This window comes from Notolabrus celidotus, chromosome 18 (assembly GCF_009762535.1).
Source record: "Notolabrus celidotus isolate fNotCel1 chromosome 18, fNotCel1.pri, whole genome shotgun sequence".
Classification (NCBI taxonomy): domain Eukaryota; kingdom Metazoa; phylum Chordata; class Actinopteri; order Labriformes; family Labridae; genus Notolabrus; species Notolabrus celidotus.
The window spans coordinates 17,633,348-17,653,675 of NC_048289.1; the positions used below are offsets into that span (position 1 = coordinate 17,633,348).

At 38.3% G+C, this 20,328-nt stretch overlaps 1 protein-coding gene across 1 annotated transcript in view; it reads right to left on the minus strand.

Annotated features, from left to right (window-relative positions):
- Positions 1-20,328, minus strand: part of nrg3b (neuregulin 3b) — a 554,663-nt gene that overhangs the window by 156,120 nt on the left and 378,215 nt on the right. Inside the window, exon 8 of the mRNA XM_034708523.1 lies at positions 9,042-9,177. Within this exon, the coding sequence (XP_034564414.1) occupies positions 9,042-9,177 (136 nt within the window). The remainder of the gene's footprint in view (positions 1-9,041; positions 9,178-20,328) is intronic.

Here is a 20,328-nt window from a genome sequence, read left to right on the forward strand (position 1 = left end):
TACTAATGTACCCTTACTATAGAGCCACCCCTACCATTGTTATGTGAATGGGTGAATGTGAGGAGTAGTGTAAAAAGTGCTTTGAGTGGTCGGAAAAGACTAGAAAAGTGCTATATAAGTACAAGTCCATTACTTCTGATTTATGCAGCTTATGTCACAGAACCAAACCATGGGCACAGTGAGTTTGAGGTCTGCCTCATTCCCTGTGACCATGCTTTAAAGTAGTAGTAATTGAGTTAAGCCTTGTTTCTCTGAGATGACAATGTAAAATGTGGCCATAAATAACTAGAAGAAGAATTTCAAGCTACAAAGAAAAGAACAGGATGTTTTAGCTTGGTCAGTGGTGGACAGTAACAAAGTAAATTTAGTTGAGTATCTGTACTTTACTTGAGTATTATTTTTTGGGTGGAACTTATTACTTTTACTTCACTACATTCAGAATACAATTATTGTACTCTTTACTCCACTACATTTCTATCAATGCTCCAGTTACTCACTACTTTTGCTTTGAAGTCAGCTCATGAATTTCCTTCTCTTTTCTGAAATCTGATCCCTAAGGCAGTCAAATGTGTTTGTGTAGTTCTGTTTGTCTCAGTGGTTTAGACATTCCTGTATATCATGAGTCTCCACGGTTGAACGTGGAGCAAACACAGAGCAGATTTCACTCAGATCAGGCAGTTCATGTAGAGGTGGTAATGATGGCTATAATTCTCCACCTGAGCACCCATGGTCATATCTTCAGCCCGTGTTAGACATTTTTGAAATGAAGAATGATACGTATTGTTTGAAATGTTCTCCCTGTTTCCTACTCTGCCCAAACATACAAACATTCACAGTCCAACCTGAGAAAGCATGTTGAGCTATGTTACATTTGTTTAATTCCAGATTAACATCTAAGAAATACTTTGAATACTTAAGTATTTTTAAAAGCAAGTACTCCAAGACTTTAACTCAAGTAATAATTTGACAGAGCAACTTTCACTTGTATTGGAGTAATATTTGACCTGGAGTATCTATACTTTGACTTAAGTAATGCTGTGTACTTTGTCCACCACTGAGTTTGGTAAATATTGTGTTTATTAACAGAGTGATCTGATTTACTAGGTAACATTGATGTGGATTAGTGTGTTTAAATCACAAGCTGTATATTGGGTTTTTCATTATTGCCGCTGGTTACACATGTACTTGTAAAAAATGAACACAAACATAGAATGCTACACAAGGCTGTTCCTCTGTGCCTGAAGCCCTGTGTTTTTTTTGAGGAGATCCATCAATCAGTGATATCACAAGGTAAGCAAGTCTCGTGTCTGTCTTGTTCAATTCTTGTGTGACTTTTTGAACAAGCTGCTCAGAGCAGTCTGCAGTTTGATACTGTGACAACTCCAACACACTGTCACCTCACAATTTGAAAAACAGCCAATATTTTAACTTAATATTAGTTTATGAAATATGTAAAAGCATAATGCCACCTCTTTATATTGTTATGCAGTATAAAATAGAATGTACTATTCAATTCAAATTTAAATTCTGGGCATTGTTCATTTTGTTGTGCTCTCCTTAGGGAGAAAGAGGTTGTATTATTTGACATTTGAGCTATTTTCTGCTATTTCCTTCTAGAGAGAGAAAGAAAGTGGGGGAATTTGGCAAGACACTTTTGAAACATTTCTGTTTAAGCACCCTTGACTGAGAATGATGTAACTCTACTGTCGTAATCTATGGTGTGATTTTATTTACAAGTTGCAGTCATGTATTCAGCGCCACTGCTTATAAAGCCTTTGAATTCTTCTATATTTATTGTACTTAGAATATAAAGGTGCCCCAGCACTGGTGTGGAAGTAGGTCTTAAACTCAAATTTGCATGTTTATTTTGGGAGCCTTATTAGCATTGGCAAACACGAGCATCCGGCAGGGAGGGAGGGAGGGAGGGGAGGGTTGCGGTTGGGGTGGGTGGGCCTAAAAGGAGGAGGAGAGTGGAGGAAATGTTTCATAACAAAATAAATTGATTCCCAAGTTCTTAACTGTGCTCTCATCTGACAATCTAAGTGTTTAGAGATTGTTCTGACATCTCTACTTGTCTGATGTTGGAAAACATCCAGCCATCTATTATGCTCTTTACTCAAAGGCCTGGAGGAGAAGATGACGTCAAAAGAGGAAGAAATCATTAAAAAAAACTTGACTTTGCTCTACTTTAAAGCGGACAGAGAAGATGAGCAGTTATTGTCATGAGGGCACTGATCCAGCATTGCTTGGAGCTATGATTGATCAACAACTGTATCTCCAGCACAAAAGATCCCTGATTTCATCATCTGACTTTACTTTTTTCAAGCATCAACTTTTCCCATTTTGTTTGTATCCAGAAATGTGCAATCCACAAAATCTGAATTTATCTCATTGCAGTGTCTCTAACAGGAAACAGAATGGAGGTAAATGGTTTGTAGAGTGTATAGTTGGATGTAGTAATGGCAGAAAAACTCTGCTATTTGTAGCTCTAACACATCGTTTTGGTCTGTCACTCCATATGGTTCAAGCCCCCCGAAATAAAACTGTGGGTAGATATTTTCAGGGCACAAGCTGAGTGAACGCTACATGCTCAGCATGAAATGGCAAAAAATTAAGTACACCAATAGCTCGGATGGAGAGTAGAAAAGTTAGCACACAGAAAAGACAGAGTTTTTCAGGAGTTGGTTGACTTAACATGAGGAAAAAGATGATCCAGTTTGGACATGAATGAATCTGGTTGATGTAAAAGTAGATCACTATAGTTTATAATTCAAACCTTATAAATTAACAGTGGCTGTTCTCACCGTGAAAAAAATAACTTCACGAAATGAATCATAAACTTCACAAATGAACCCTTAAATTTTTATTTGTTAAAGGGATAGTTATTTTTGTTTAAGTGAGGTTGAATGAGGTCCTTGTCAATAGTAAGTGTATTACCACAGGGGATGCTGGTTAGCATAGCCCCTTTTTTGAAGAACTGGTTGGACGGGGTCAACTCTATCATGTAGTTCAGCTTATTTTAAGAAACTCAAACACTCATGTCAATTCAGACATTTGTCAGAGCTTCACTTTTCTTTCAGTCATTTTGTTTTTGCACTATTCTCGTATGTGACACATACGTGTTCCTCCAGCTGCAGTGCACTGGGTCTGCAGGCATCAAAAGAGACAAAACTGCAATCAAGCTGGTGGCCTAGCAGTCTAAGTGCCCCACATACAGAGGCCACAGTCCTCGTCGCAGGGGTCGCAGGTTCGATTCCTGACCAGTCGACCATTTCCTGCATGTCTTCCCCCGCTCTCTACTCCCCACACTTCCTGTCTCTCTTCAGTTGTCCCATCAAATAAAGGCAAAAGGCCCAAAAAATATAACCTTAAAAACAAATTATTTTTATTTTTAAACTGCAATCAAACTATATAATGAGTCATTCTGACTGTGGTCACAAGTGGACACTTTTATGATCCAGTATGTAGTTTAGTTAGAAGAAGAATGAGACACAAAGGACCAAAGGAAAGTGGGGACCCTTCCTGAATCAGAGTATACCTGCGGCTCATATACCGCTGCAGTCTGCAATTGCTCACCATCCAGAGGTCCACTGCTTTACAAACTTTCTTCAATTTTCAGAAGTTAAATAAAAAAATCAGAGAGGCTTCATGGAAGTGCATCTCAAAAGTCAGTTTTTGGCTCTCTTTGTTGTTTTATTTTATAATGACACAAACCACGATATAATATGTTCACCTTATCAAAATATAATGTATTAGGGGCTGCAAAGGAAGAGCTGAAACAACAAACTCTATTACCATGTCAAGCAGATAATCTTAAGCATTTGGTGCTTCAAATGATGTCAAACTGAGAAGCCAAACAAATGGGCTTTCTGACAATAAAGTGAAGTGCTAAAAAATATATAAACAGTGCAGACTGTTACACCAAAATTAGCTAAATGACGTGTTTAGAGCCAGCCCCATCAGCAGCAGTTGATAGCCAAGCTTCCTTTCCAGTTCTCTAGCCGGTTTCTCAACAAAGATGCTGGGCTGATCAGCGTCCCCCTGTGGGTAGTATACTTTCTTTTGATAAGGAACTCATACAACCCCACTACCAAGCAAACAAACCTGACATTTTAAATAAAGGTATAATAACACCAAATAAAGCAGTTACATTTTTAACCTCTTTATTGGCAAAAACAAGACTTCAAAAGAAGCAGTGAGCTGAGGTGCAGCTAGCTTATTTTTAGGTGGTGAATTTGTGTAAAGGTAAGAATTCATCCGAGTTAAACATTCAAGAGGCTTCTAATGGAAGACAATTTTTTTTGTTGCAGAGGTGTAATTTTCTCTGAAATAATCAGATCTGGTGACTGAAATAAGAGGGAACACTAAATAAAGCAGTAGCACTTAAAAAGACAGCAAGGGCTTTTCTGACTGTCTTTGGTGAGGTTTGGTGGCCATGAGCCAAGCTGCTGTTTACTCTAAGCCTACTGAGGAACCAATAACCTTCATCCAGTTTCATGGTTTAATGTATAGTAGCTGGCTCACAAAGTTATATTGTCAGACTGAAAGCCTGTGTTTGATGTAAACAGTTTTAAGATGACATATAAGGTGTGACAGTCACCAGTAATAGCACTGAGATACTATATTTTTATGTACTTTGATTTTCAGGGGGATTTCTGCCCCCTAGTGTTTGGAAATAATTTGATGCAGCTTTAATGTTGACTTTAGGTTGCAAACTATCTCCAAAACAATCAAATTTTGGGTTTAATATCCTGTAAAAAGGCCTTATCATCACACTTATCTGGAGTATCACCGAGCAGCTATCACATTAAACAACACCAACATGGTGATTTTTGTGTAAAACGATCATATCTTACTCGCTTATTTCCTGGACTTCTCTCAAGCAGAGGGACCAACCTTTCAACAAAAGTCCTCACAAACCTGTAATCATTCTTTCACATAACAGGCACTGAGCTCAAAAGGAATGGGCAGATAGTGCCTCCAGGTTAGGCCCTCCAATCTTTCCTGAGTTCTATATGCAGTCATTCATCCTTCGCTAATTATGGCCCAGAGGCTAGCTGCTATGAGTCTTTGGGGTTTCTTGATGCCACTGCTGCACAGATGAGAAGCTGCAAATTGTTGTGCCAGCCATCATAATATGACACCAAAGAAACACCGAGTGTCCTTTCTATCATTGAGTCTGTGTACACTAAGCAAAATTATAAAACATATTATTATAGTATTATCAAGCAGGGTTGTTGTCTGGTTAGTTGCCTGACAAAAACATGGTTGGTAAGTTATTGGGCTATAATTTCCTGATTTTTTTTTTACTTTTCTTGCCCAACATTTACTTTTCTAAGGAGCTTTACTCTTGCTCATGCACTCATTTATAATGTACTACTTCATTTTTTTAGATGAAGATTTGGGCCTTTTAATTCCAGGTAGGTGTACTAATGAGCTGTTTTTCAATTCAGCACCATTCAGCAAAACTCTTCCCTCAGAGAAAATTTCTTATCATGTATTTTTAAAGTGATGTATTTTTAAAGGGATACACCATAGTTATTACAGATATAAGTGAATAATGCAGCAGGCAGCAAAAAAAGGGAGACATATGGGAACATATAAAGAGGTTGAAAGGCCAAGCATGAACCTGCACCCAATATTGATTTTCACATGTACAGTATGTTCAAGAATATACAATACATATAATCACACAAATTACTATTTAGCGTTCCAATACTGTTTTATATGCATGGGTTTGTGTAGTGCAGGGGTGTCAAACTAATTTCAGTTCAGGGGCCACATACGGCCCAACAGCTGTTGTTTTTTTTCGCCATGATGAGTCTCAGAGTGGGACCTATGACGTACGCACATGTATGGTAAGCATGCGCACGATATGTGGCACCTTGGATCCACCGCTTCTGCTGTTACAAGTTTACATTCACGTAAAAACGTATGTGTTGATTGGATCTTGAAGTACTCTAAAAAGTCTTTGAAATTCCACTGGATTATGCAAACTGCAAATATTCTCCCTGAGCGCTGTTCAGGTGCGCTCCATCAGCACTATGATTGTATGCGACCCCCAGAGGACAAATCTGAAATAGCAGTTACTTTTATTGAAAAATTATAGCTAATGTCTTCTCTGTAATTGTTTGGGAAGTCATCCACTGGCCGGATTGGAACCTCTTGCGGGCTGGTTTTGGCCCGCGGGCCTTATGTTTGACACCCCTGGTGTAGTGCATTAAATGCTAATGTTCTGATACCAACGTCAGTCTAGGAAATGCCTGCAATAGTGCTTCAAAAGCACAATCTGGCATCGAGTATGTCAATCTACAAACCAATCCGATACCATAATTTATAAGCCATGAAAAAAGTCCACTTTTTAAAAGGGAAACAGATTTACTCCAAACACAGCAGCAGCAGCAGCAGCAGCAGCTTCCACAGCAATGCTGTGCTATACCCATTAAGGTATTATGGCTGCCACAGGCAACTACTGTTTAAGAGCATGAAGAAGAAACAGATTTCTGGTCATTCATCATGACTTGACAAACAACACTGGTGTGGTGCTAGCAAAGAAGGTAATATTATTCTTTACTCGACTGGATACAGCAGTAACTCTCACGCCCACATTCTTGAGGGCTACAACAGCTAACGTTAGCTGAACTCAGTTTCTTTTTATGTTAGGATTACTGTTCATTGTTCACAGGATTTAAACCAAAGCTAAATTATGCTGTGTTCTCCTTCTCCACTGAATAAAGCAGGTTTACATAAAGAGAACAGCTTTTCTTTGACACACAACAGCAAACTGAAGATTTAGAAAAGGCAGCTGGCTAGCAGCAGCCAGCGGCAGCTGCTAGCGGGGCAGTAGCTAATGGGGCAGCAGCTAGCAGGATGCCGAAGTGATTGATCTATTTTTTGGTCTGGATTTCTTGCCTGTTCACTATTCTTTCAGTTTTAAACTTGATATGATTTTTTTTGAAAATGTCTCAATTGCTAACCCAGTTAGTAAAACTGGCTAAAACACTGAATGCAGCATTTTCAAACCAAAACAAATAGAATCCAAAAGCACTCTTTGGTTAACACTACAGACTAAGAGAGATTTCATATGCATATTTTCCACACAGAATTAATATTATATATATTATGTTTCTTATCCAGAATAATTAGCTTATAGTTTTCTGAAGTTGTTTCTGACTGTCAGCTAGTAAAATAACTTCTATGGAATCCAGTCTCTGTTGGTACATTCATTATTTACAATGAAGTTAAACCTGATCCATACAGCAGCATATATGTACCAAAATGAAAATGAAAGAAAAAATTTGAAAATTAAATTGCACTATGCAGAGCTCCACAACAGACTCTTCTTCCGTGGACCTCTTTGTCTGACAGATAGCACCAGTGTTAAAAAGCACACCACCAGCTTCCTGTACTGGATGCATAAGTAGAAACAGTTGGTCTGTGAGGTGAAGTCTGACGTCACTTTCCTGCACATTGCGATTTCATTTTTGAGTTGGTTTGAATTTTGTTACAGATTTAGCGGGGTAGATTTGAAAACGAAAAATCAATGTCCTTTCCGTTTTTATTTCAATGGTGTTACAAAATGTGTTACAAAATGTTATTTTTGAGTAAAAAAATGCATATTCATTCTGAAAATTAAAAAGCATTTCTGTGAATGCATTTTAGCAAATGTCATTTTCTTTTTAATTTTAATTGTGTAACATAATTAGCATTGTTGAAGATGAAAATGTAAATGCAAATAGGATTATTGAAAATTAATTTTATTCTTGAGTCAAATAATGCACATATTTAGAAAATTAAAAAGCATTTCTGTTAATGCAATTTAATTTTCAAATTAGCTTTTTCATTTTAATTTCGGCACATACAGCATGCTTCCATAGATCCAGGCCAATGACAATGATAATGATAGCAATCCTATCACATCAACATAGTTTGGGTGGCATAAAGTTGTCCCTTTTAAGACTGTGTTATTGGCGTTTGATCAGTATCTACCATTTGCAAGTTCCCAATTTCAGTTGTAAGAAGATGCTCCTAAAAGAAGTTTAATGAGCATTATTTTGTACCGTTAAGTGTCCACGTCTATATATATTACACCTGTAATTCCACTGCAAAATTACTTTGTATTGACCACTTTGTTTGATAAAAGAAGCCTGCTTGCTTTTTATCACAACAATAAAATAACATAAGGTGATGTGGCGAATAAAGGCCAGTAGATAGGTTTATTAAACTAGTAAGAAAGGATTGGATTGCTCTCATTAATACATTTCATCCTGTTTATTGACGGCATTTTAGGTTCCCCCTCCTCATTATTTGTGGTGTCAAAGCTAGATAAGAGTACATTTAAAGTGGTTACCTCTATCTGTTTTCAGGCCTTGAGTAACCTCTTGAGCGAAACAAAGGAAATGAGATAAAGGAAAAGGGAAAGTGCAAAAAAAGTCAGTTGCTTTTAAGTTAGATCAAAGAAGAATGTTGCAAGTGCCTCGTCTTTACAATTACCATTAAAAGGAGTCTTGTACCAAAAAGGTCACATCAGACAACATTAATGCCATGGTTTTATACTGAAAGGGAGGATTTTTTTATTGAATTTCATTTTAACTAAAAGTTTGTCCAGCCACATTAAAGACTCAGTTAGATCACATCTGCTCTCGGCTCGTTAGTATTCCTTTGCTTTTGTGTGATAGAGAATCGGCTGCATCCAGTGTGGCAAAAGCATCTCTGATCCTTCAGTTAGCGCTGTCAGTTATTATAGATTTTCTTGCATTTAAGATGCATTTGCAAAACGATTTTCTCGTGTTTCATCACTCCAACAACACAGTCTAACAGGCTTCAGGGGGAAAAGGGAAACTGAATGGAAATGACCGCAAGGTTAGCGGTTGGAAGAAAGGGCAAAGCGAAAACATCAATGCTGAAAGAGAAACCAAATTTCTTCTCTCTCTCACACACACACACACACACACACACACACACACACACACACACACACACACACACACACACACACACACACACACACACACACACAACACTAAGCCAAACACACTAACCTGCAGTGTCTGTGAACCCCAGCAACGGTTTCAATGATGGAGCACTCTCCCTCATTTAGACAAAAGGCCAGGTCCTTGTCTTCCACACACGGCTTGAAGACCTCTGATCGTAGACTGGGAAGAGTTGGGGCCATAGCTGGAGACAGAGAAAGATAGGAACACAGATTTAGTCACAGTTGAACAGAAAAGGTTGATAACTTCAGTAATGTACTTTTCATCTTTGCCTCTCGGCAAACACGGCTAATTCAAAGAGGAACACTTCTCAATTCATTCATTTCTTTGATGTACCACCGCAAATGTAATGCCATCATGGTTTTTAAAGTACAGATTTTCCTCTAGTGTGACTACTTCTTGAAATTACTACTTTCCTCAGATTGGAAAACAAGACTTTATTCTTGGTGATTTCACAATAAGAAGCCCAGTAAGTACGCTCAAGGCAGAGTAGGTCTTGGACCAACATACCACATAGCTAAAAATGAGCATTTTAGGTTGAAAGTTTCTAACAAAATCCCTGATGCAAATGAAAAAGTGAAGTAATAATTAAAAGCATGTTTTTGAATGCATTCACATGCTTTGCTCTGATAACTGCTATGAGTACTACACTGCTTTTGGTGCATCTGTTGAACTTGATGCCTTTGGTAAACATTTGCACCGACTCTGTTTCCGACAAAGTAGCTCTGTCAGATTTCCTCAGTGAATTTCCTGGTCTGCTGCTTTAGTAAACACAGTTGAACACACAGAAACAAACTCTGAAGGTATGTGTGATATTTCAAACTACAGAGAAGCAGAACTGTAAGAAAAATGGGCCCAGTGATGTAATTTCAACTCTCCTCTTCTAATCTGACCCTGAGCGGCTCTTTCATAAAGAGCATGGCCGTCATGAACCAGCACTGCAATGCAGGGCTCCCCACCCTGTGAAATATGCACAGCTGTCAGCTGTGTGGTCACAGTGACATACAGACACTGTGTGCTAATATGTGCTGTGCTGAACTCCAGGGTATGCAGATAGCCCATCAACATACAACAACACAAGTGTGTTGGCAAACACACACAAATTGTCTCAGAAGCTCTTTCACTCCATCATGTTGTCAAGCTTTGAAAATTGGATTGACTGGTATTACACGATACCTTGCCAATACAATTGGATTATACATCTGAGTCTGCTTTCATCCATTTATATTATGCACACACATGCACATTCACACACCATATTCTTCTAATTGTCACACTGAGTCTGTTTCTATCATCCTTTAGTGGGGCGTCTGACACATCTTTGTTGCCATCTGCTAGTGTGCCTGCACTTCGGTTGCCCAATGTCCTTTTCCAGCTTGAGCTTAAGGCTCAAGTGAACCAAAAAAACAACAACTTGGTAATCCGTTTGTTGTGCCCCAGTGTCCAGTTCAATCTATGTTTTGTTTATGGCCATTGATCGATAAATCCTGGGCTCTTGATGTAAGGCCCAAGAGATGATGAGAGATCAGAGGGAACACAAAAAGAGATATGTGGTGCTCCAGGGACAAACAAGCAGGGGTGTATCTACACCTTTTGACTGGGGTGGCCCCAACTTTGGTTCTGACTTATGCAGGACTGACATCTGCATACATACTTGTCCCAAAAGTATCTATTTGACATCAATCACATCCACTTTCATTAAGGTGTCATATAAATTTTATATTCTAGTTATTTCATGAATTTAAAAAAATACGAAACAGTGGCAACATATTCATTTCCAAATTTTAATTATTTAAATTCTAGAAGACAAGTATCTTCAAGAATTAAAGTTGAAACAACAAAAATAGTAACTAATATGTTGAATTGAACTGAAGTTTCCCTTCTTCTAGGCAGATAGCCAATCATACTTCATGTCACGCTCCCTTGGCACGCCAAAGAACCCACGAAAATAAGGAGTAACAGTTTAAAAGACATCACTTTAAACACTTAGTTGTGCCTCATAAGGTATTTCATGTTGATTTGGGCAATTTTAATATTTTAAGCCTCTCAGGACTTGCACCTTTTGTTTTTTAAATACCATTTAGAATAACTTTTTGATCACTTCAGAGTCTTTTTAATCTCTAGAGAATTTTGCACATTAAAGCAGGTCCCAAACCCAAACTGACTCTCTCTACTTTAACAGATACTGGAGTACTTGTATCTTGTATTATTAACTCCACAAATTCCTTCAGTAGATTGTTCAAAAGGTTATCTATTCCAAGCTGCAACTTTAATAATAGAAAATAGAACACAATGTCCCCCTGTGGTACGCATGTCCCGTGTAATAATCGTCATGATGTTTAAAGTCCCTTGAATCTTCCTTTTTTCAAACAGCAGCCAGTGGCCACATGTGCCGAACATCATGTTTGAAGTACAAAAACAATGCAAGCTACTTTAGGTCAGCCGATAAGATTTAAGCACATGAGGCAAAGCGTTTCTGACAAAGGAGGAAATTGATTTTGCGCTGCAAGCCCATCCATTGATACATTTCTATCATTAAAGCCAAGGTCATGCAGATACTGAACACCTTTTTAGTACTTCCGTTGCAGGTCATCTTATCTTTCTTAAACTTTATAGTTGTGCTTGTCACCTTATCTTACTTCAAAGAAACAGCTAAGGAAGACTTTACTACACCTCGCTGGATAAAAAGTGGTTCAAGTGCAGCATCATTTCATTCGTCATATGTTGTTGACAGCATCGTTGACAGCATCGAGGGATAGGATGTGTACTACACAAGGTCAGGAAGGTAGTGGTGACACAGCACTTTGGGAATAGATGATGATGTATGAAGCCTGCTTATATTTAATCACAAGGGGCTAAGCTTTCACAAAACTCCAAGACAGATATGTTACCGTTATTCCTTCCTGTTTCTGAAACCAGGGCTAGAATATCATAGCAAAGTAACATTTAGGATGAGATCGTATTTATGTCTCGTCTATGTCTCATAGACAAAAATCAGCTCTGATCAAGAATAAATGGACATTTGGTCTTTTTTCTCACTCCTATTATTTGTGACTCCTGAGAAATATGTATGATTCAGTCTCACAGTGAGACCCATGTGAGCCCTGTGGGAGATCTTACAGTTGTCTTGTTCTGAGATTTCAGCAGAAAGATAGATGAGACTAGCATGAGTTCTTGGATTTGTCTCAATATTAAAGGTTAGTCTCACAGTCCTTGAAAGTGTCTTACATATGCGCATTCCTACATCTCATAAGAGAACAAGATTGCTGAATTTGTCTTACAAGATCAAAATAAGCGAAAGATGTTTTGCTATGAGGGCCGATAAAATGTTCCCCTTGGATACAGCATGACAAAAACTAACAAAATGTTTGAATTGTGTTTTAACAGCGGTCTAACACTAACCCTGTACAGGTGTCATGATTGCTAGCACTGCTGTATGGCCTAGACAAACAAGGAACCCTAAGCTAAAAACAAGCTAAGCACAGATACAAGATAAACTAACGTCATTGGCGGCTTGTCAAACAGCAGGTTGGCTAGAAGCAGCTTGGCTAATGGTCCTCCTTACAGTAACTCACTGCTAGATCCTGACTTATGACATCAGTGCTATATCAATAGTTGCTAGTAGCAGTCATAATTAGGGATGCACGATATTTGATTTTTTGCCGATATCCGATATTTCACAACTCATTTAGCCGATTATAGATATTGATTTTTTTTCCCTGCACACCTAATTGCAGAGATCATTAATTCTCTTCAGTATTGGAATTAGCGTACAGAATTATGGTGATACACTTATCACATTTGTTATGAAATATTCATTTCTTGTGCAGAATAAGAAAAATACTTAATCCTTAAAACTGCATATTTATTTATGACAATTGCTTTCAAACAAAAATCATGCAAAAAGATACATCCTACTTAAAACTTGGATGATGCTCTCCCTGAGACAATCATAACAAAACCCACAACCAGGGCAAATTTGGCCAACTTCCCATTTGCCATAGTAAGTAAACCTAACCTCTGTTCACAGGGAACATCTGAACAGTGCAACTGTACAGCAATTAAACCCAAATTAAATAAAATGGTTTACTCTTTGACAGTAAATGTGCCTAAATTAGTCAGCTACATGTACCTTACAGACTGCTGCTTAAATTGAACACTTAACTTAAAACATGAGCCCAACATGTGTGCAGCAGCCCATTATTTTATCAGTTAATTATATCAGCGATATTGGCGTGTTGGCTGATATCCAATGGTTCATTTTAAAGCCAAGATCGGCCGATACCGATAACGTGCCGATAATATTGTGCATCCCTAGTCAGAATGCTTTATTTGAATTTGATATTGATATATTTTTATTGCATTGTAGGCCAATACTTTGAAGAGGAAGAAATTTTAAGGTTTTTGGTTAGCTATTAAATGATCCTATCAGTTATTTATTGAGCATTAACAAGCATACTTAACATTAGCAGATAACACATTTGAGGTATTTCAGACACTGCTATCAGGAATAGAAAAACTCTACTACAAGGCTAATTGCAGAAGCACATTTTGTATTTGGCCATATATTCTTGTCATGTGAATATACCAGCTTCGTACACAGAGAAAATGAGGCTGAAATGAGAGTCTTAAATTAAACATTTTATAGCATACTTGTTCCCTCCAGAGAATGTTTAAATGAGCTGATCCGTCGATTTTCTTGTACCATTTAAGATCACACCTTTACCATCAGCCCATAAATCACTTCACCTTTAAAATCTGAGACATTAAATGCACACCTATTAGAATGCTCTCCACTTTTTTAACAGTGAATAAAAAGTGCTAACTCTCTCACCTGTCATCCTACAAAATACAGGCTCTGCTATTCTGCACTGGTTCTACAAATGGCCTGTTCTGATTACCTCTCAAAAAATCTGCAACCCCCTCCCGTCCTAAGTCTTAAAGGATTACCTCCACTCTTTTAGCCCCATTGGCCGCATCAAGAAACAAGCCATCTTTAGATATGTTTGGCCTTGAGCAATGCAGGCTGTCAATTTCTTATGGTTTCCCTTTTCATCACTGTGACAGGCTAGAAATGGTAAAAAAAAATCAGCGGTATAGCAACTACAACCAGAGCACTTTTGAAAGAGCACCTGTCAAACAGGGTCTTGTAGAATGCTTTATTCTTTGAACATTTTTCTGGTAGAAGTAGAGCGGGTATAATAAAGCAATTAGAGTGTTTCCTGAATGAACTGGAGCATAATGGTGATAATGGGGGTTCATGAGTTTTGATATGATATTTTCTGTGGAGTCATTTCCTGGCTATCAAGAAACTGACCCTGAAAAGACCAAATAAACCTCACTGAGGAGCGGATCGGCCAATTAAAAGTTGAACTTTTACACCAAAGAAGTCATCAAAGACTATCACACCTTTACAATTAATAATTTTTATCTTCATTACTGAGGTAATTGCTGGCTAATTTGTCCTCTGTTGTTTTACATTTTAAGATGCATTATCTTAACTAATTATGACAAGCACTTGGCAACACGCTAAGTTATTTTATTAACACTTCTAGCAAATGTTTTACAAAGTAAAACCTCACAATCCAACTCAATGAAACTCAAACTATTACCTGTTACATGGTGTAAAATGTGCTAATAAACAGCAGAAGCGGAGGGAGCGTGATTGATCCATGACTCTTTGAAATCATTTTCACGTCTCTCACTCTCCCCCGCCGCACGAAGGCAATCTAGATTGGCGATTCCCTTGGTAACTTTCAAGGAATCTACTGGCTGATGATCACAGATCCAGAGGATGCTTGACACATCAGAGATATCTAAGAGGAATGCTGAGGCAAGTACCTCTCCTTGGTTAGAACTATCAAACCGCTATCATCAAAAAGTCTAACAGCTTAACCGTCCTGTTATGTTCATTTCTTAGGGATAGCAATAATCTCCCTGGGTCAACTTGACCCGGGGCATTTTTAATGATTCAAAATTGTCGGAACCCCAAAAAATCCCAATAAACATTTTTTATTCTCATTATCAACTCCATTACTAACCATTTAAATCAATATTTAGTGCATTGGTGTTCTTTAATTCTCAGAGATCATAGTTCAAAGAGGATAATTCACTCGTTTTTTTTTGAAAAATGTATGTTAAAACTTTTTATGTACATTGGAAAGTGATTGGGGTGAAATATGTAACACAGTTGCAAAGAAACACTTAGAATTTGACACTTCTGACCCCTTTTAGCCTCCACTTTGACTGCAGGGTCAAATTGACCCACAAACCGTATCTATGTAATATAAACATGCAAATGTGTGAAATGAACCAATTTCATTTTATATTTTTTTCACACTAATTAAGCCAAGCAGAGGACGTTTCATAGTGAAAAAACAATTTTATTTTTTTTTTTTACTTTAAAATGGGTCAATTTGACCTGCAACATAACAGGAGTGCTAAAGTAATAAGTATTAGATGAGCTTTATTTTAAAATGTGGTGTAGCTTTATCTCTGATAGAGGTTAACATTGTTACATATATCTGTTATTGTCATTTAACGGCTTTATAATAATTCCAAAGCAAAGTTTTCACAAGTTCAATTACATAAAGAATAAACAACCGAGAATAAACAACCGAGAATAAACAACCAAGAATAAACAACCCGCCACAAGAACAGTTTCTTCCCCTAGGCTGTCACTCTGATGAACACTAAACCATAACAGTGTCATACCTGTCAGATAAATACTCTCTGTAAATAAACATGCAAATATACAATGCAACAATTCTCCAAGCAGAATTCACATATTTTTATTTATTTTATTATTTAACTATTATTTTTTTAATATAAAAACTACCTCTGCTACTCACCACTGCACTATTATCATATTATTTTAGCCTGTACATATTAGTCATGCATATTTGTTCTTTTTGTATTTATAGCTGATGTTATTGTTATTATATATATTTTTTTTTTATTTGTATGTCTTATTCTTATGCCTTGTACAAAGAAAGCACAGTTTACCAAGTCAAATTCCTTGTGTGTTCAAGCATACCTGGCCAATAAAGCTGATTCTGATTCTGATTCTGATAAAGCTCATTGTAAAGCCAACATTGCTAGAACTGGTAATTATCACTGAAAAAGACCCAAGGGGCTCAGAAACAATGTGTTTTTTTTACATCATGAGATAGAAGTTGCAACGCCATACATTGGTCTCTGTGAGTGCTTACAGACACAGCCAATCAAAGTGTACTTAAAGTGGGCCAGGGTTTGTTCAGTCATTATACTGCATGGCCAAGCGTGGTGAACACAGTCCATGTTCAGCCAAAAACCTCGAAAAATTTGAATGTAAGAAACAAAACCCTCTTTAAAACATATTTATGTCAATTTGACAAGTCACATACCCGTAAAACAAGCAGCTTTTTTAACCAGCTGACGCACACACTGTGACGTAGCTGCAACTGTTGCGATGTGTTTCAAGCAGAAGGGATTGTTATGCACGACTTCTTTATGGCCTATGATTACGTTAAATGGAATAAATGCTTCATTTGTAGTGGTTTCCTACTGTTTATCGTCAGCTGCATAAGCATAAGTCAATTTTTGTTCGCTCCGGTGCTTGATTACATTCAACAGTTAATTAGAGTTTGGCTGAATGCAGTAGTTGTATTACACTTTCTGCAGCCTGAACTCCCTTGAAACCTCGTTTTAAAATCTTCCATTACTTTTTCATGAAGTTGGAGTGAAAAAGCCTCTACGTAAGTGTCCTATGGAGACCTCCAAATCCTCTCAACACACTGTATACATGCTGCTGACTGCATACGCACATCCCTACTGTAGACAGAGCATTCCTTGGCACAGACAACACAAGAGACAATTCCATTTACAACTGTAGCATTTTCCTTCTATGGCTTCCTTCTAATGTGCTCATTAGTGTTCTTGTGCTGAGCTCTATCCCCCTGGAGACTGTGGTAGGGAGAGAGCTGCCCGTGTTTACTGCAGCACACATCAAAGAAGGCCTTACTACGTAAAGGGAGTCCTAGGAGAGCTTGCTGATTGCTTACCCATCATGCACCGCTGCCTTCTGGACAGAACCATATGCAGAGAAATATACAGTGCAGCTGGTGTGGACAACACATTTGCTCCAGTAGAGCAAAATCTCTCACAATGGTTTGGAAATGACTTTAACTTGGCTTTTTTTCCCCTCTCTGGGGCAGTACTTGAGGACCTGCAGGAGGACTGGAGAAATTCATAATTACTGGATTCCTTATTTAGAATAGGAGGATTAATAGTGGGTATCTGTGCACCACATTTCAAGCATAATGAGACAACAGAGACAGTTGGATTACAAGCAAAACTAATGTTGCCTTAAACTCACAGTGTTTTTAATGGGCTATGTATGGTGCGACTATACGTACAGGTGGAACAATGACGAGGTTTGCATACCATATAGAAACTTACCATGCAATTTTATTTATTAGTTCAGTACACATTTTCTTAATGAGTCTTGAGTCTTAATTGCTCATTTGAAGTCTCCTCCAATACACCATCATGTTATAGTTATAGTCTAATAGTTTGGGCTGGCTCAGGTTTGGATCTGCTCTTACAGTAGTCATGCTGCCATAGGCTTAGACTGCCGAGGGAGCTGACACACTGGGATCCTGTCTTTCCCTCTCTTTCCTCTGTCTGCCTGTCACTTACTTTAAGACCTATTTAGGTTACAAGCCATAGATCTTTCTGAGAGTCCCTGACCCATCATGGACAGAACCATATGCAGAGAAATATACAGTGCAGCTGGTGTGGACAACACATTTGCTCCAGTAGAGCAAAATCTCTCACAATGGCTTGGAAATGACTTTAACTTGGCTTTTTTTTCCCTCTCTGGGGCAGTACTTGAGGACCTGCAGGAGGACTGGAGAAATTCATAATTACTGGATTCCTTATTTAGAATAGGAGGATTAATAGTGGGTATCTGTGCACCACATTTCAAGCATAATGAGAGGACAGAGACAGTTGGATTACAAGCAAAACTAATGTTGCCTTAAACTCACAGTGTTTTTAATGGGCTATGTATGGTGCGAATGTACGTCCAGGTGGAACAATGACGAGGTTTGCATACCATATAGAAACTTACCATGCAGTTTTATTTATTAGTTCAGTACACATTTTCTTAATGAGTCTTGAGTCTTAATTGCTCATTTGAAGTCTCCTCCAATACACCATCATGTTATAGTTATAGTCTAATAGTTTGGGCTGGCTCAGGTTTGGATCTGCTCTTACAGTAGTCATGCTGCCATAGGCTTAGACTGCCGAGGGAGCTGACACACTGGGATCCTGTCTTTCCCTCTCTTTCCTCTGTCTGCCTGTCACTTACTTTAAGACCTATTTAGGTTACAAGCCATAGATCTTTCTGAGAGTCCCTGACCCCCCCTTTGTCTTGTATGTTCCTCTGGATCGCTGCAGAAGCGGCCTGCTGCTGCTGTGAACATGCCAGACTCCAGCTGCTACCACTACTACTATCCGTCTCATCACTATCCTTTCTCTCTCACTACATCTCTCTCCATCCCTCTTTCCAACCTCAACACAGCCAAGGCAGATGGCTGTTTAACATGAGTCTGATTCTGCCTGAAGATTCTGCCTGTTAAAAGAAGTATGTCATTGCCACTGTAACTTGCTAAGTGCTGCAAAGTGCTCTGCTCATTTTAGATTAAGATTAGATAAGACTGAGTCCTGCCTGTAAGATGGGACTGGATCTTATCCTGTCTTCTTTTTTTGTGATCAATTGTTTTTTATTTCAAAAAGAGAAAGGCATGACATAGTTCAAAGGCAGTAGTACAACAGGTTGTAAGCATTTCTCTTTAAACTCTGCTTAAGAAAAATTCCCCTCCCTCTTATCCCAGCAAGATCTTCTACATTGTTACTTAAGGTATATACACAGTAGTACAGTATGTAATACCCTAGTCTCATCTGTGTTCAGTAGGTCAAGGTAAAGAAAAGAACAGAAAAAATACTAAAATAAATGAATAAATAAGTAGCCTAAATAAACAAAAAGTCACAAATAAGTACACATTCTTGATTCCAGTAAGTCTTTAACCATTGAAGCCGCAGAGGTCCAGGTTCGGATTGTTTTCTGACCAGCCCCATGCATTTTTGCTACAGACAACTCCATGTATAGTATGCTTAAAAATGTTTGCAGCCTCTGGATACGTGTGAGTGTGTAAGGGGGCTTCCAGTGCGAGGCTAGCATTATTTTTAGCTGCAGTCAACCCCGCTAGTAGAATGTGGATTTGAGTGGAGGACAGGCTCAGTGATGAGGTGTCGTTAAGAAGCAGCAGATCTTATCCTGTCTTGATGTTGGGTCTTTGTTAATAATACAACATAAAATATGGTCTAGACCTGCTCTGTTTTTAAAGCATCTAGGGATAACACTTGTTGTGATTTGGCGCTATATAAATAAAGATTGTTTGATTGATTGATTAATTCGGTATATTATGGTCCTGTTCAGAGTAGAAAACGTTTAAGGGCATGGCCATCTTTGATTGACAAGTCGCAAGCAAGGCCATCTGTCAACCAGAAAGCAGAAAAATAAATGTGTTTCCACTCTTGCCACAACTGATAACTCAGGGTTCCAAAGGGAGCCAAAATGCCAAACTTCAACACAGAAGTCCTCTAGCTATTGGATGACTTCACTGTGGCTTCATTCCCATCTTGAAAAGCATGTTCAGTGTCCATGTACAACCTTAAAGAGAAAAAAAAAGTAGTATTCGCAGACATTTTCAACTGCATCTAGCCTTCTAAATTTGAAGACACAAGCTGCTAAGCTGAAGAGAGTGCTTACATTATCTTACTCCCACATGGGTCAACTGCTGTTGCGGGGAGACAAACTTGAAGCATGTGCATAACAAAGATACTCCACTACAGTCATTCTACAAGTAGATGCAGAGTCCAAAGTAGCTCCATACTGAACACTATGGATGTTGGAATATTGAGTAAGGTGTCTTACATGTTTAAATGGTGGGTGTACTACAAAACATTTGAAACTACTTGTAAGCATTTTTAAAGCAAATGCAACTTCCCTATGTAGGACCTTCAAGAATAAAGACAAAGTATGCCACAGGGGATGGAAGAATCACAACAGTAAAGATTGTTTTTAGCCTTGAATATTCAATACTTCTACGTAGCATCAGTCAATATGTATAAACAGTCAGTGCACACACACACACACACACACACACACACCCACAGAGACAAACATGCACACACACACACACTGCACTGTACTTCTTGCATGATCATCAGCACAACAAGCCCTGGGAGACCTTCTGTCCCTGACTTGACACAAACAAATAGCAGTTGA